The 16,170-nt window shown below is 42.3% G+C and overlaps 1 protein-coding gene across 1 annotated transcript in view; it reads left to right on the forward strand.

The window, feature by feature from the left end:
- Positions 1-16,170, forward strand: part of LOC120916156 — a 228,899-nt gene that overhangs the window by 211,766 nt on the left and 963 nt on the right. Inside the window, exons 76-81 of the mRNA XM_040326976.1 lie at positions 232-356; positions 529-810; positions 943-1,068; positions 4,647-4,806; positions 6,935-7,012; positions 11,115-11,222. Coding sequence (XP_040182910.1) covers positions 232-356; positions 529-810; positions 943-1,068; positions 4,647-4,806; positions 6,935-7,012; positions 11,115-11,222 — 879 coding nt within the window. The remainder of the gene's footprint in view (positions 1-231; positions 357-528; positions 811-942; positions 1,069-4,646; positions 4,807-6,934; positions 7,013-11,114; positions 11,223-16,170) is intronic.

Genomic DNA, 16,170 nt, shown 5'->3' on the forward strand with positions numbered 1-16,170 from the left:
TGGTGATAGAGAGGTGGGAGGAGAGAGGGGGCGGCGCCCATGCGCCCCTTATGAACGCACCGTCACTGCTTCCCTGTATTCATTTTATCTGTGTATTTAGCGGTTTGTCTGAAGATCATCTTTAATTAAGAGTAAGAAAGTGAGACAATGATGTGTCTGACCTAATAGTTATCACTTCATTGCATTTTTTTTTTTTATAATTCATATAATTGTGTTTGATCTTTGCTTTAGATCTCCTCTACCCATATGGATCCACTATTGACATTGTCAATCCAAAGGCAGATGATGGAGGATCTTCAGTGATATTTTCTTCTAGACAAATCCCACTTTTTGGAACAGCTTACTCTTATCTTTATGTAAGCATCCTGGCTTGACTAATTTCTAAGCATTCTTATAAATATAAAAAAAAAATTAAATAGTGCTTGTACCATTCTGAACGGAGGCTTCATTCTTCTTTTATACTGCTTTGTTATATACTATATATTGCTGTGGTTGGAAAAAAAAAATTCTCATTGTTCTCCTACACAGGTGAATAATAATGGTCTGTTATCATTTGCATCACCCATCAGTCAATATGTACCACAAGCTCTTCCTGCTGCATTTGGAAACCCGTTCCTGGCTATCTTCTGGTCTGATGTAGATAATGGAGTAGCGGGTGATATATATTATCGTGAGAGCACCGATCCCTCGCTTCTGTCCCGGGCCACCTCCGATATCAGAACTTACTTCCATGCCGTGAATTTCACAGCTCAGTGGGTGTTTGTAGCCACGTGGCACCGAGTTGCATATTTTGGATCTTCAACAAACAAGGTGAAGGACAAAACATAAAAAGATTTTTTTTTAAAATAGCTATGACTGCTGATTTGTTTCTCAATGTTTGTGTAAACCTCAATGTTCTGTTTAAATTTTTAGATCCTAAATGATAATTTTCTGTATATGCAGGTGAACACTTTCCAGGCTGTCCTGAGCACTGATGGCAATCGGACCTTCCTTCTGTACAATTATGAAGATATTCAGTGGCCGAGTACACATGTAAATGGTTCCTACCAAGATGGACGTTTGGCATTGGTGAGAAAATCATCATTCTGTGAATTATACATTTTTACATTTTTTAATGGTTCAGGTCCGAACATTAAACTGGAAGTCTACAGAACCCCCCACAGTGAAGGAATGGATAGTTCCAATGGGTAACATCTTAGGATTAGAAAAATATTTTTACCAACACTGGGGTAGCTTTAGGAAATTTGACAAGCTGTGGGCTCCCTGGTTGAATGTTCCCAACTTAGCCCCGGTAGAGCTGGTTCTAGACCAGATGCTATAACAGTGGTGCTCCAGAATTGTCACTCTCATTAAGAGCAGGGGAGATGGCATGATTTTGTATATGCCTGATTGGCCCGGATTCACAAAGCACTTTCGCGGACGTATCTCAAGATACGCCGCGTAAGTGCACATATGCGCCGTCGTATCTATGCGCCGTGCCCACAAACTGATATACGGCTAAAAATAGGCTTCATCCGACCGACGTAACTTGCCTACGCTGGAGTATCGTGGGCGCATATTTACGCTGGACGCATGTGGCGCTCCCATTGATTTCCTATTCAAATATGGAAATGAGGGAGATACGTCGATTCACAAACGTACTTGCGCCCGGCGCATAATATACGCGGTTTGCGTAAGTCGTACGTCCGGCGTAAAGTTATTCCCCATATATGAGGCGCAACCCATGCAAAGTTATGGACCAGGGAACACAGCCGTCGTATCTTTTGTCGTTTACATGGAACATGAATATGACTAGGCGTAGGTAGTAGGCGTAGGTTACGTTCACGTCGTAGGCAGTGATCCGGCGTATCTTAGGGAGTAGTTCTGACATGATTCTAAGCATGCGCACCGGATGCGCCCACAGGACGGTTCGTTTATTCGTATTCCTTATGGCACTCGGCCCATCATTTGCATGGGGTCACGCCTCATTTGCATGGCTCACGCCCACTTCAACTTACGCCTAAGAAACCCAGCGCAGATTTGGTGGCAAGTGCTTTGTGAATCCAGTGCTTGCCTCTCTGCGCTGCGTCGGTGTAGCGTAAAGAAGATACGCTACGGCGGTATAAATATGCGCCGATGTATGTGAATCCGGGCCATTGTGTCTATCTAAGTGCTTGATGTCTGAGATCTTGCTTTGCGTTGATGCCTTGTGATTGTACAGTGAAGATTTTCCTTTTTGTAATGTTCTTTCTTTGTGATCAGCAGTGGCGTCCGCTCCATTAGGGGTGCCACCCCTAATTCATGTTCCCCGGCCCTAATCTAAATGCAGGGCACCGGACGCATTGGATTTCAATTAACTTTTTTTTTTAAAACACATGAGTAAAGCCTGAGGCTCTAATTGGCTTAAAAAAAGGGTGGGCTTGAGGCACAGAGCACTGAGCCCTGAGCCCACCCAGTTGTGTGACAATAGCAAATTAATATTCGCTAATGTCTTCCTGCTTCTCCTCCCGGCTAATCAGGAAGTGGGTAATAAACAGTACAGCGCTCAAATAGTCAAAGAAGTGAAAGAAAGATCTAAATAAATTGATCTTAAATTGTAACTGTGATGTCAAATGAATACTGAGAAATAATGCCTTGTGAAAAAACTGTTAAAGTGACACAAAAACATATAAAGAAAAACATGTGTATAAATAAAGTCCCACTACATGGAATTGACAAATGGAACACAAGAGAAATCTGTCCGCCGCGCTTTATCGGATTTGTTTACATTTCGATAACATCTCCATGGTCTTGTAAGTGCACATTTACTTGGCTAAATAAATTTATACTTTACGGTATCATGCTATGGTCTTCTTTTCTCTGACTATTCAAGATAACAGGTACCATCCCAGATACTCCACAGAGGGTCCGGAGGGAGACCTAAAATCCCCACGCTTGCTGAGACCGCTGTAACAGTGGTCATACAGTTAGGGTAAGGAGACTGCATTACCACTTCTAGGTGCCTTCCTGGTGGATGAAGTTTGCTCTATCCTAAACTTTCCTTTTAGGCACCAACACGGACTAACCCTTTAAGGACTGATTTCTCTTCTGTTCCAATTGTCAATTCCATGTAGTGGGACTTTATTTATACACATGTTTTTCTTTATATGTTTTTGTGTCACTTTAACTGTTTTTTCACAAGGCATTTTTGTAACTGGGAGAATTATTTCTCAGTATTCATTTGACATCACAGTTACAATTTGAGATCAATTTATTTAGATCTTTCTTTCACTTCTTTGACTATTTGAGCACTGTACTGTTTATTACTTATGTTTTAGAATTTTTTGTATCACAAATTTTGGTACTGGGAGCTATTAACCACTTAAGGACCCCTTCACGTCGATATACGTCGGCAGAATGGCACGGCTGGGCACAATCACGTACCTGTACGTGTCTCTTTAAGCCCAGCCGTAGGGTCACGAGCGTGCCGCCGACGGCGCGCTCGCAACCCGGTCCTAAGCTCCGTGACCGCACCCGCGGACCCGATCGCCGTCGGTGTCCCGCACATGGTCACCGGAGCTGAAGAAGGGGAGAGGTGTGTGTAAACACACCTTTCCTGTTCTTCATTGTGGCAGTGTCATTGATCATCAGACGATCACTGACGTCACACGTCCAGCCCCGCCCCCCTACAGTTAAAAACACATATGAGGTTACACTTAACCCCTACAGTGCCCCCTAGTGGTTAACTCCTAAACTGCAATTGTCATTTTCACAGTAATCAGTGCATTTTTATAGCACTTTTCTTTTTGCTGTGAAAATGACAATGGTCCCAAAAATGTGTCAAAATTGTCCGATGTGTCCGCCATAATGTCGCAGTCACGAAAAAAAAATGCTGATCACCGCCATTAGTAGTAAAAAAAAAAATTATTAATAAAAATGCCATAAAACGTTCCTCTATTTTGTAAACACTATAAATTTTGCGCAAACAAATCGATAAACGCTTATTGCGATTTTTTTACCAAAAATATGTAGAAGAATACGTATCGGCCTAAACTGAGGGAAAAAAATTTTTTTATATCTTTTCTGGGGATATTTATTATAGCAAAAAGTAAAAAATATAGAATTTTTTTCAGAATCTATTTTTGTTTATAACTCGCAAAAAATAAAAACCGCAGAGGTGATCAAATACCACCAAAAGAAAGCTCTTTTTGTGGGAAAAAAAAGGACGCCAATTTTGTTTGGGAGCCATGTCGCGCAATTGTCAGTTAAAGCGACACAGTGCCGAATTGCAAAAAGGGGCACGGTCCTTAATTGTGTCATATAGTCCCGGTGCTTTGTGTATCAGAAAAATGTAATTACTTTTTTTGAAGCTCATTAATTAATTTAGCTTTGATGGTGTGAAGAGGGATGGACAATGTGAACTGCTGATGGTTGTCCCCTGTAGAGGCTTTTAGACATTAAACTCATAAACTGTACTTTTTTTCAGTTTTGGGTAGAGTAGGTAAGGGGAGATTTAACATTACCTCATTGAGATGCAACAGAAATCTCCCCAACACAATGGATATTCTAATTTTCAACATTTGCCACCAGTATATGTGTCCTAATTGGAAGATTTGTCCTCTTTTTTTTTTCCTCTAACACTGTCCTCACACTGCTTGTTATAATATAATGTGTCCTTTTTTTCACAGGCTGGACTGAACAGTGGATATGCCACAGGATACTATACACTCCCAGGGTCCCTTTCGTTAGGCATTGCCAATTTAGCAAACACAAGTAACGTCAACTTTACTGGACGTTGGGCATTTAGAGTGGACCAGCTGCATCCCGAAGATGCCAATGGAAATATTGGTAAGGGTAAATTCTGCTCGGAATTGTCTGGTAGATTATTTAATATTAATTTGTTATCATCGATGATATAGCAGGTTACATAGTTCCATAGTTAGTCAGGTCAAAAAAAGACACAAGTCCATCCAGTTCAACCATAAAAAAAAAAATATTGTACAATCTCATATACCCAATCCTATACCCACAGCTGTTTCAGATAAGGAAGAAAAACCCCAGCAAAGCATGATCCATCACCACCATTGCTATGGACAATTACCCTTCCTTGACTCGTTCGTAACATTTTCATCAAGCAATGAACCTAAACTGATCAAACTCTTGTGCCTAGCTGTCATAATCTTTGCAACAAATATTAGAACTGAGCAGATGTTATATTAAAAATCTGTAGTCCATGATTTATAAAGTCAGTGGGGTTTATTTGCTAAAGACAAGGAATGGTGCTTGGAGATGGGTAGGGGGTTGAACCAACAAATGGTGCTCAGAGGTGAGTAGGGGGTGGAACCAAGAAATGGTGCTCGGAGGTAAGTAGGGAGTGGAACCAATGAATGGTGCTCAGAGGTGGGTAGAGGGTGGAACCAAAGAATGATGCTCGGAGGTGGGTAGGGGGTGGACACAACAGGTGACTTGGAAGTAGGGAGTTCCTGCACCTATTCTCTGAGAAAAAAAGCCCTGATTAGAAATAAACAAATATTAGATTATCAGATCTTCAGTTGATGACCTATAAGGTAAATGTGACCAGTCTTTTGTTTTGGTCACCTAACTGATTTGCAAATCACCATTTAGTGGAATCATCATAGAATCTTCATAAGACTCTGGGGTTATTTTACAAAGGAGTAGAGAATGTTCACCCTTCAACATGAATGTTCACCCATCTTGGGTAATAAGGTGACACTATCTTCATGTTGAATATATCAACCAAATGCAAAGGAAAATTATATATAAATGATGTGTAAAATCTCCATAGACTCCTAATCCAGGCAGTTGGTAGCCATTTTATAACCTCTGGGTCAACTGTGAGTTAAGGGTCCTGGGATGTGAGTTTTCTTTTTTTTTTTTTGGTCTATTGGTTGAACTTGAGGGACATATTTCCTTTTTCAACCTTACTTACTATGTTACTTTGTAACTTTCATACGTGAACCTTTTTTACCTCTGAAATAGGACCATTTGGAATCCTTTGGGTGAGTCTTATGAAGAGCTGAACTTATGTTTTTTCCAATCCCGCTTTTGCCCATCAACCCCAGCTGGGGTACCTCAACAAGCAATAATCATGATTAATTTGAATTATTTTAGGAAAGACTGTAGAGATATATCTTTGATATTTAAAAGGGGTTAGCGTATATATATATTTTTTCCTAGGGCTGTGGAAATTAACTTTTAATTAATCGATTAAGCTTTAAATTTTTTGATCAATCAAAATTTTTTTGATCGATCAAATTTTTTTTGATTGGTACTCACCTCGCTGCCGGCTTCAGGGAGTTCCGTCGGAGATCCGGTGATGTCACGGACAGTGGCAGGGGTTGCCGTGTCCATCTGAAGGGCTCCTTTGCTGTGCCTTCATATCTGTATGCCGGCGGGACCTTACTATCTGCCACATGCAAGGGCTGTTACACTTCCCTCCATCAACCTGGGATTCTACAGCCATCCACTGGGAGTTGTGATAGTTCCCTTCACGGGACATCTACATGCCGATGGACTGATGTTAACCTCTCCTCATCTGGATTCAGCAGTGGCATCGCTGTACACATTTTTATACCAGTATCATACTTAGCTACATGTTTTTATGACTGCTTTTGCTACCGTTTGGTATTACTCACACCATTTTTACAGTTTATGTAGCTACATCGATTTTATCTCCAGTGCAATATTTATTTTGTTACCTACTTGAAGACTATAAAAGTTGTAATGCTATTCCCATCGAGCACTGCGCCTTTGTGTGTTTTTTGTATCCTGCTCTCCATTTTTCCAGTGGTTTGTAGCTGCACTGGAAATCAGCCTGCAAGGAGGAGATCAGCTAAAAGTAGTTGGATCTGTATGTGCGTTATAATTAATCGAAATTAGTCGATTAATCGATTGAAAAAAAAATAGATTAATCGAACACAAAAATTTTAATCAGTAACAGCCCTATTTTTTTCAGATAATTCAAATGAAACTGCCACAAACTGGACCACGGCTACACCAAACAACACAGCTGTACCTACAACCACTTCTTCAGGTACTAATGAACAAATACTACAATTTTGCAATGCAAGCTGCAGTAGTATGAAGCCAAAAGACATGGAGGGAGTTAAAAATACACAGAAAAGTGGGAGCTTGAAATATAAATATGCAAATTACGGAAGACATCAAACATCTACCAGAATCCCTATAATAGAGTTGGGTAGAGTTCTGATTGATAGTTTTGATTGCTAGCTCTGCAACAGTCCACACAACTATTTGTAATGACTGAAACTATGTAATGAAAAGCTAAGTTCACAATGTTACCATAAATATTAAGACAATATTCATCATAACTACTAAATCAGGTTCACAGATAAGTACTCATGTCCATAGACTTAGCAATAGATACTTCCTTCTGATCTCTGCACCAATGCGTTGTGTTGATTATGTGTACCTTAACCACTTAAGCCCCGGACCAATATGCTGGCTAAAGACCCAAGGGGTTTTTACAGTTCGGGACTGCGTCGCTTTAACAGACAATTGCGCGGTCGTGCGACGTGGCTCCCAAACAAAATTGGCGTCCTTTTTTCCCCACAAATAGAGCTTTCTTTTGGTGGTATTTGATCACCTCTGCGGTTTTTAGTTTTTGCGCTATAAACAAAAATAGAGCGACAATTTTGAAAAAAATGCAATATTTTTTACTTTTTGCTATAATAAATATCCCCCAAAAACATATATAATTTTTTTTTCCTCAGTTTAGGCCGATATGTATTCTTCTACCTATTTTTGGTAAAAAAAATCGCAATAATCGTTTATTGGTTGGTTTGCGCAAAATTTATAGCGTTTACAAAATAGGGGATAGTTTTATTGCATTTTTATTTTTATTTTATTTTTTACTACTAATGCAATTTTTTTCATGACTGCGACATTATGGCGGACACTTCGGACAATTTTGACACATTTTTGGGACCATTGTCATTTTCACAGAAAAAAATGCATTTAAATTGCATTGTTTATTGTGAAAATGACAGTTGCAGTTTGGGAGTTAACCACAGGGGGCGCTGTAGGAGTTAGGGTTCACTGTGTAAGTGTTTACAACTGTAGGGGGGTGTGGCTGTAGGTGTGACGTCATCGATCGTGTCTTCCCTATAAAGGGGATGACGCGATCGATACGCCGCCACAGTGAAGCACGGGAAAGCCGTGTTTACACACGGCTCTCCCCGTTCTTCAGCTCCGTGCGGCGATCGGGTCCGTGGGACCCGCGGTCCCGGAGCTTCGGACCGGGTCGCGGGAGCGCGCCGCGGGAGCGCGCCCGCGACCCAGGGCTGGGTACAAGTACAGGACGTATATATACGTGCTTGTGCCCAGCCGTGCCATTCTGCCGACGTATATGTGCAGGAGGCGGTCCTTAAGTGGTTAAAGTTCACCTTTGTTCACCCTTTTTTATGCACCAATATAGCATTAATGTACTTATTTTCCAAAAATAAAACAGCTTTCCATTTATTCTACACACGCTTACCTCATTGTCTTCATTGCTGTTTAAAAACGTGTATCCAGTACTTCTGCCTTACTTCCTGGACAGACTTAAGGTCATGACACAGGAAAGAGTTGACCAGCTGATCTCATTAGCACACACCCTGCATCATCTACCCTCAGCTGGTCAACTGCTTCCTGTGTCATGACCTAAAGTCTGTCCAGGAAGTAAGGCAGAAGTAATGGATAAGTGTTTTTAAACAGCGATGAAGACAGTAAGGTAACGTTTGTAGAACAAATGGAAAGATGTTTTATTTTTGCAAAAGAAGTACATTAATGCTATATTGGTGCATAGGGGAGCTGGAATATATATATATATATATATATATATATATATATATATATATATATATATATATATATATATATATATATATATATATAAAATGGTGAATAAAGGTGAACTTAGCCCTTAAGGTACACATAATCAACACAATGCATTGGTGCAAAGATCAGAAGGAAGTATCTATTGCTAAGTCCATGGACATGAGTACTTATCTGTGAACCTGATTCAGTATTTATGAATGCTGTCTTAATATTTATGGTACAGTGTGGGTCCTGGTTCACATGTTTGCATTGAGGGCAAATAATTTAAAGTGATTATAAACCTTTTTTTTTTTTTAACTAAAGAAACAAACATGTCATACTTACATAGGCGTGCGCACAGGGTGTGCCAGGTGGGCAGGGGCGGACTGAATATTGAGGCACTCAGGCACTGCCCGAGGGCCCCATGCCACTAGGGGGCCCCATCAGGGTTGCCAGGCTCAGTAAAACCAGGGACAGCATGTAAAAATCTGTGTTTTTTTTTTACATCTGTCCCTGATATGTCTAAAACCGACATGCTTTTGATGTGAAAATCCTGAGATTTAGCTGCCCCGCCTCTGCACTGCCTCCTAGCGTGGAGGCCATCTGTAAGCCCAGGGGCCCCATAATCTTCTTTTGCCCGGGGGTCCCATGAGTTGTCAGTCCGCCCCTGCAGGTGGGAACACCCTAATCACCCCAAGCAGTACCCATGCAGTACCCAGTACCCATTCCACCTGCCTTCCATCCCCCCCCCCCCTGCAGTACTGGCACTTTTCTTCCTCTTAAGAGCAGTGAGGGGCTGGTAAATATTTCATTAACCGGTCTTCCTTTCCTTAAAGGGTCACTAAAGGAATTTTTTTTTTTAGCTAAATAGCTTCCTTTACCTTACTGCAGTCCTGGTTTCATGTCCTCATTGTTCGTTTTTGCTTTCATGTTGCTGTAAATCCTCTCTGTTCTGGACACATCCTGGTTGCCTGTTTCCTGATAACCACAGTACTGGGAGATTTCTCACGGTGGTCACTAATCAAGGAGGTGTGTGTAAAACTAAACTGGATTGGTGCTGAGGAGTTTTAGACAAAGTATCACTGCTCTCTATTGGCTGACTGCCCTCTAGTGGCTCTCTGTACATCAGAGAACCAGCAAACAACAGCAAAAACGAAACTACACTGCAGGCACATTATATGATTGTTTTTTTATCTATTTTTAATCATTTTTAAAAGGAATCAGTTAACTATTATGTCTCTATGCCCTGTAAACAGTCATTTCAGCTAAAAAAACTTTTTCCTTTAGTGACCCTTTAATGAACACAGTCAGTGATCTGTACCGATCGCTCCTGCCATTCTTACTATAACTGAAGCATAGTAAACTATCTCAGTCCTCAGTTTCTTTCTCTGTCTCAAAAGTGAGACATCAGGGGTCTGTTTAGACCCTTGATATTCCACCAAAGCCCAATAACGGGGCTCCTAAAAAACATTAACAAAAAATAATATTAATTAATAAAAAATAATATTGTAAAATAAAAAAACGATTGACACAGTCCGCTGCCCTATTGACACTAATCTTTGCTGTACTGACACTGTCCATTTGCTCTGCTCACATACAAGCATGTGTGATTGTGTTCTGGTGCGCACCCCCTAATTCAATAGGCTGCTTACACCAATGCATATTTACCTGCTCTGTGCAATGGTTTTGTACAGAGCAGCCCAGATCCTCCTTTTCTGAGGGTCCGTTACTGGCTCCTCCTTACCCTGGAGGCACCTGTGTGTGCTCACTCCTGAGCTGCCCAGTCTGCGTCTACTGACATAGACTGGGCGACTTGGCCCTGCCTCCACACCCTCATCATGGCATTTAATTGACAGCAGCTGGAGCAAATGGGTGCTGCTGTTAATCTGCCCAATGGGGAGGGAGACAGCAGTGAGAGCCCCCGCCCCAGTGAGAGCCCCCCCTCCTGCACATCGCTGGATTGAATCAGGCTCAGGTAAGAATTGAGGGAGTGGAGGCTGGGGGGCTACTGCAGCAAAGAAGTTTTTTTTTTTTTACCTTAATGCATACAATGCATACAAAAAAAAACTTGAGGCTTTAAAACCACTTTAAAAGATATAAATTGTACTATATTCCAGATCACCAGTCCTCAGATGTGGTGGCTGCATTAGTTTAGCTTTTTTTAAGCTTAGTACAAGTACAGAAAAATACCTGTTGATCTTGATGGAAATCTTATGTCCTCTTAAATCTCCCAAAAAAAATTACGATTTTTTTTTTATATTCAGATGATGTTTAGGTTATTCAGTTGAATTCAAAATGATTTCTCATTTTTGCCACAGTACGACTTTCTACCTCTAGAGTGAGCACAAGTCCTCCCAACACAAGTCCTCAAACAAGGAACTCAACGTTTGGGGTGACAAATGCAACTTCTCAATCTACACCTCCTGGTGAGTATGTTCTCAAAATATACATTTCTTTAACCACTTAAGACCCGGACCAAAATGCAGCTAAAGGACCTTGCCCCTTTTTGCGATTCGGCACTGCGTCGCTTTAACTGACAATTGCGCGGTCGTGCAACGTGGCTCCCAAAAACAAAATTGGCGTCCTTTTTTTCCCACAAATAGAGCTTTCTTTTGGTGGTATTTGGTCACCTCTGCGATTTTTATTTTTTGCTCTATAAACAAAAATAGAGCGACAATTTTGAAAAAAATTCAATATTTTTTACTTTTTGCTATAATAAATATCCCCCAAAAATATATATAAAAAATATATTTTTCCTCAGTTTAGGCCGATACGCATTCTTCTACCTATTTTTGGTAAAAAAAAATCACAATGAGCGTTTATCGGTTGGTTTGCGCAAAATTTATAGCGTTTACAAAATAGGGGATAGTTTTATTGCATTTTTATAAAAAAAAAATTTTTACTACTAATGGCGGCGATCAGCGATTTTTTTCGTGACTGCGACATTATGGCGGACACTTCGGACAATTTTGACACATTTTTGGGACAAATTTAAAATGCATTGTTTATTGTGAAAATGACAATTGCCGTTTGGGAGTTAACCACTAGGGGGTGCTGTTGGGGTTATGTGTTCCCTGAAGTGTGTTTACAACTGTAGGGGGGTGTGGTTGTAGGTGTGATGTCATCGATTGTGTCACCCTATAAAAGGGATGATACGATCGATGCTGCCGCCACAGTGAAGAACGGGGAAGCCGTGTTTACACACAGCTCTCCCCGTTCTTCAGCTCCGGGGACCGATCGCGGGACTCCAGCGGGACTCAGGAAGTGAGGATTTCTCAGAAGAAATAAGGACATTTAAAAGCAAAATGGAAGGATGAGGTAAGTGAAGGAGGACTGCACTAAGGTAAAGGAAGCCATTTAGGAAATAAAATTGTACCTTTACAACCCCTTTAAAGCAGGACTGCATTATTGACACCTAACTGACACTTTTGACACTTTTTGGGGACCAGTGACACTAATACAGTGATCAGTGCTAAAAAATATACACTGTCACTGTACTAATGACACTGGCAGGGAAGGGGTTAACATCAGGGGCAATCAAAGGGTTAAATATGTTAATTGGGTGTGCTTACTAACTGTGGGAGGAGGTGCTTTGACTGGGGGAAGGTAAAGATCCATATTCCTGCTTAGCAGAAACACAGGATCAGTACATTCCCCTCTCACAGAACAGTGGTCTACCTTGTTTACATAGGCAGACCGCCATTCTGTCTGTCTCCCGAATGATCAGTGGGTCCCGGTGGAAATTGCGTCCACCAGACACGCTGATTGGCTCCTGCTGTATCCAATCACAGCAAAAGGGGGTCACCAGTGGCGCACGTGCGCGCCCCAGACCCGGAAGTGTCAGATCACGTACTAGTTATGTGATCTGGCACAGAGCGGCCACCCTGTCACAGTATATGTGTGTGGGACAGTCGCTAAGAGGTTAAAGAGAACAGAGAGTGGTTGAGCGGCTTAGCAAGAGACACTGGGTAGGGCTGACACCACTCAGTCCACAAAAAAGCCTACAACAGGGCTTAAGAGCGGAGTGAATTTCTGGAAGATTAACAAATTATTTTCTGTACCAGTATCATCTTTAACCACTTAACCTCCGGACCATATTGCTGCCCAAAAAACAGAGCACTTTTTGCGATTCGGCACTGCGTCGCTTTAACTGACAATTGCGCGGTCGTGCGACGTGGCTCCCAAACAAAATTGGCGTCCTTTTTTCCCCACAATAGAGCTTTCTTTTGGTGGTATTTGATCACCTCTGCAGTTTTTAGTTTTTGCGCTATAAACAAAAAAAGAGCGACAATTTTGAAAATAAATGAATATTTTTTACTTTTTGCTATAATAAATATCCCCCAAAAATATATAAAAAAACGTTTTTTCCTCAGTTTAGGCCGAAACGTATTCTTCTACATATTTTTCGTAAAACAAATTGCAATAAGCGTTTATTGATTGGTTTGCGCAAAAGTTATAGCGTTTACAAAATAGGGGGTATTTTTATGGCATTTTTATTAATATTTTTGTTTTACTAGTAATGGCGGCGATCAGCTATTTTTTTTTTCGGTACTGCGACATTATGGCGGACACTTCAGACACTTTTGACACATTTTTGGGACCATTGTCATTTTTATAGCGATCAGTGCTATAAAAATGCATTGGATTACTAGAAAAATGCCACTGGCAGGGAAGGGGTTAACACTAGGGGGCGGGGAAGGGGTTAAGTATGTCCCTGGGTGTGTTCTAACTGTAGGGGGGTGGCCTCACTAGGGGAAATAACTGATCTTCTGTTCCTACATTATATGAACAGAAGATCAGCATTTTCCCCCCTGACAGGACCGGGAGCTGTGTGTTTACACACACAGCTCCCGGTCCCCGCTCTGTAACGAGTGATCGCGTGTGCCCGGCGGCGATTGCGCCCGCCGGCCACGCGCACGGGAGTCAGGGGCGAGCGGGGGGTGCCCCTAGTGGCCTGCGAGAGAGCCGACGTTATACTACGGGCTCTCGCGCAGGGGAGCCGACCTGCCGCCGTAAAACGACGGCGACTGGTCGGCAAGTAGTTAAAAGAAAAAACATGACAAAATGTATTGCAAAGAGTCAATATTTGCAGTGATGACCCTTCTTTTTCAAGACCTCTGCAGTTCCCCCTGGCATGCTGTCAATCAACTTTGGGGTCACATCCTGGCTGGCAGCAGCCCATTCTTGCATTATCAATGCTTGGAGTTTGTCAGAATTTGTGGGGTTTATTTTGTTCACCCGCCTCTTGGGGATTGACCACAAGTTCTCAATGGGATTAAGGCCTGGGCCATGAACCCAAAATGTTGATGTTTTGTTCCCTAAGCCACTTAGTTATCACTTTTGCCTTATGGCAAAGTGCATCCATCATACATGCAAGGTCCATCATGCTGGAACAGGGATTGTTCCTCATCAAACTGTTCTTGGATGGTTGGGAGAGGTTGCTCTCGGAGGATGTTTTTGTACCATTCTTTATTCATAGCTGTGTTCTTAGGCAAAATTGTGAGTGAGCCCCCCACTCCCTTGGTTGAGAAGCGACCCCACACATGGGTGGTTTCAGGATGCGTTACTGTTGACATGACACAGGACTGATGGTAGCGCTCACATTTTCTTCTTCAGACAAGGTTTTTTTCGGATGCCCCAAACAATCAGAAAGGGGATTCATCAGAGAAAATTTCTTTATCCCAGTCCTCAGGAGTCCAATCCTGGTACATTTGGCACAATATCAGTCGGTCCCTGATGTTTTTTCCTGGAGAGAAGTGTCTTCTTTGCTGCCCTTCTTGACACCAGGCCATCCTCCAAAAGTCTTCTCCCCACAGTGCATGCAGATGCCCTAACACCTGCCCGCTGCCATTCCTGAGCAAGCTCTGCACTGGTGATTAGGGATGAGCCGGACAGCCCCCCGTTCGGTTTGCACCAGAACCCTTGAATGGACCGACAGCGCGAACATTTAGAACCCCATTGACGTCTATGGGACTCGAACGTTCGAATTCAAAAGTGCTCATTTTAAAGCCTAATGTGCAAGTTATTGGCGGAAAACGGGTTTGAGAACCCGGGTCTTGCCCCAGGGAACATGTATCAATGAAAAAAAAAGTTTTAAAAAAGGTATTTTTTTCTGGAGCAGTGATTTTAATGATGCTTAAAGTGAAAAAAAATATGAAAATTTCCTTTAAATATCGTACCTGCTGGGTGTCTATAGTATGCATGTGAAGTGGCACGTGTTTAGAACTGTCCCTGCACAAAATGAGATTACTATAAGAAAAAAGTCATTTAAAACTGCTTGCGGCTTTAATGTAATGTCTGGTCCCTGCAATATGGATGAAAATCATAGCACAGACACAGACAGTACACACGCCACGTAGCTTTAGGTGCAAACTACAGAGGACACAGGCAGTACACACCACGTAGCTTTAGGTGCACACTGCAGAGGACACAGGCAGTACACACCACGTAGCTTTAGGTGCACACTGCAGAGGACACAGGCAGTACACACCACGTAGCTTTAGGTGGACAATGTGCAGAGGACACAGACAGTACACACACCACGTAGCTTTAGGTGCACACTGCAGAGGACACAGGCAGTACACACCACGTAGCTTTAGGTGCACACAGGCAGTACACACTATGTAGCTTTAGGTGCACACTGCAGAGGACACAGGCAGTACACACCTCGTAGCTTTAGGTGCACAATGTGCAGAGGACACAGACAATACACCACGTGAGAATACTGCAGCTAGCACTATCACCTGCCTGCCTGTCAGTAAATTAGGAAGAGCGGATCTAGCTAAACTATACAGTGTATAAATATATATACAACACCTGGGATGCATATATATCCTCTATACACTGTAACTTTAACTGACTAGCCTGCCTGCCTGCCTGCTCTATCTACCTACAAAAAAATACACTCTCTCTCTCGCTCTCTCTCTCTGTCTTCTCTCTCTTAACCACCACAACACACTACACAAGGTTGACCTGCAGGCGGCCTTTTATAGTGTGGGGCATGTACTAAACCCCCTGAGCCATATTTGAAAAAACACCTTGTACTCTCCTCCCTCCATCGTGCCCCCGTTTTACTTACTTGAGCCCCGAACTTCCATCGACTCGTTCCCGTGTCGCTATCAAAACGTTTGTCGGCTATTCGTTGGTTAGATTGATAGCAGCGCAGCCATTGGCTCCTGCTGCTGTCAATCAAATCAATGATGTGCCGGGGGGCGGGGCCGAGTGATACACTTGGTGGCTATGGCCGCCGAGTGTATTACACGGGAGAGCACCCGCAAGGTAACCCCATTTAGCTCTTGCAGGGAGGAGCCACAAGAGCCACCGTGGGACCCCAGAAGAGGATGATCAGGGCCGCTCTGTGCAAAACTAACTGCA

The sequence above is a fragment of the Rana temporaria genome, chromosome 10 (genome assembly GCF_905171775.1).
Source record: "Rana temporaria chromosome 10, aRanTem1.1, whole genome shotgun sequence".
NCBI lineage: Eukaryota > Metazoa > Chordata > Amphibia > Anura > Ranidae > Rana > Rana temporaria.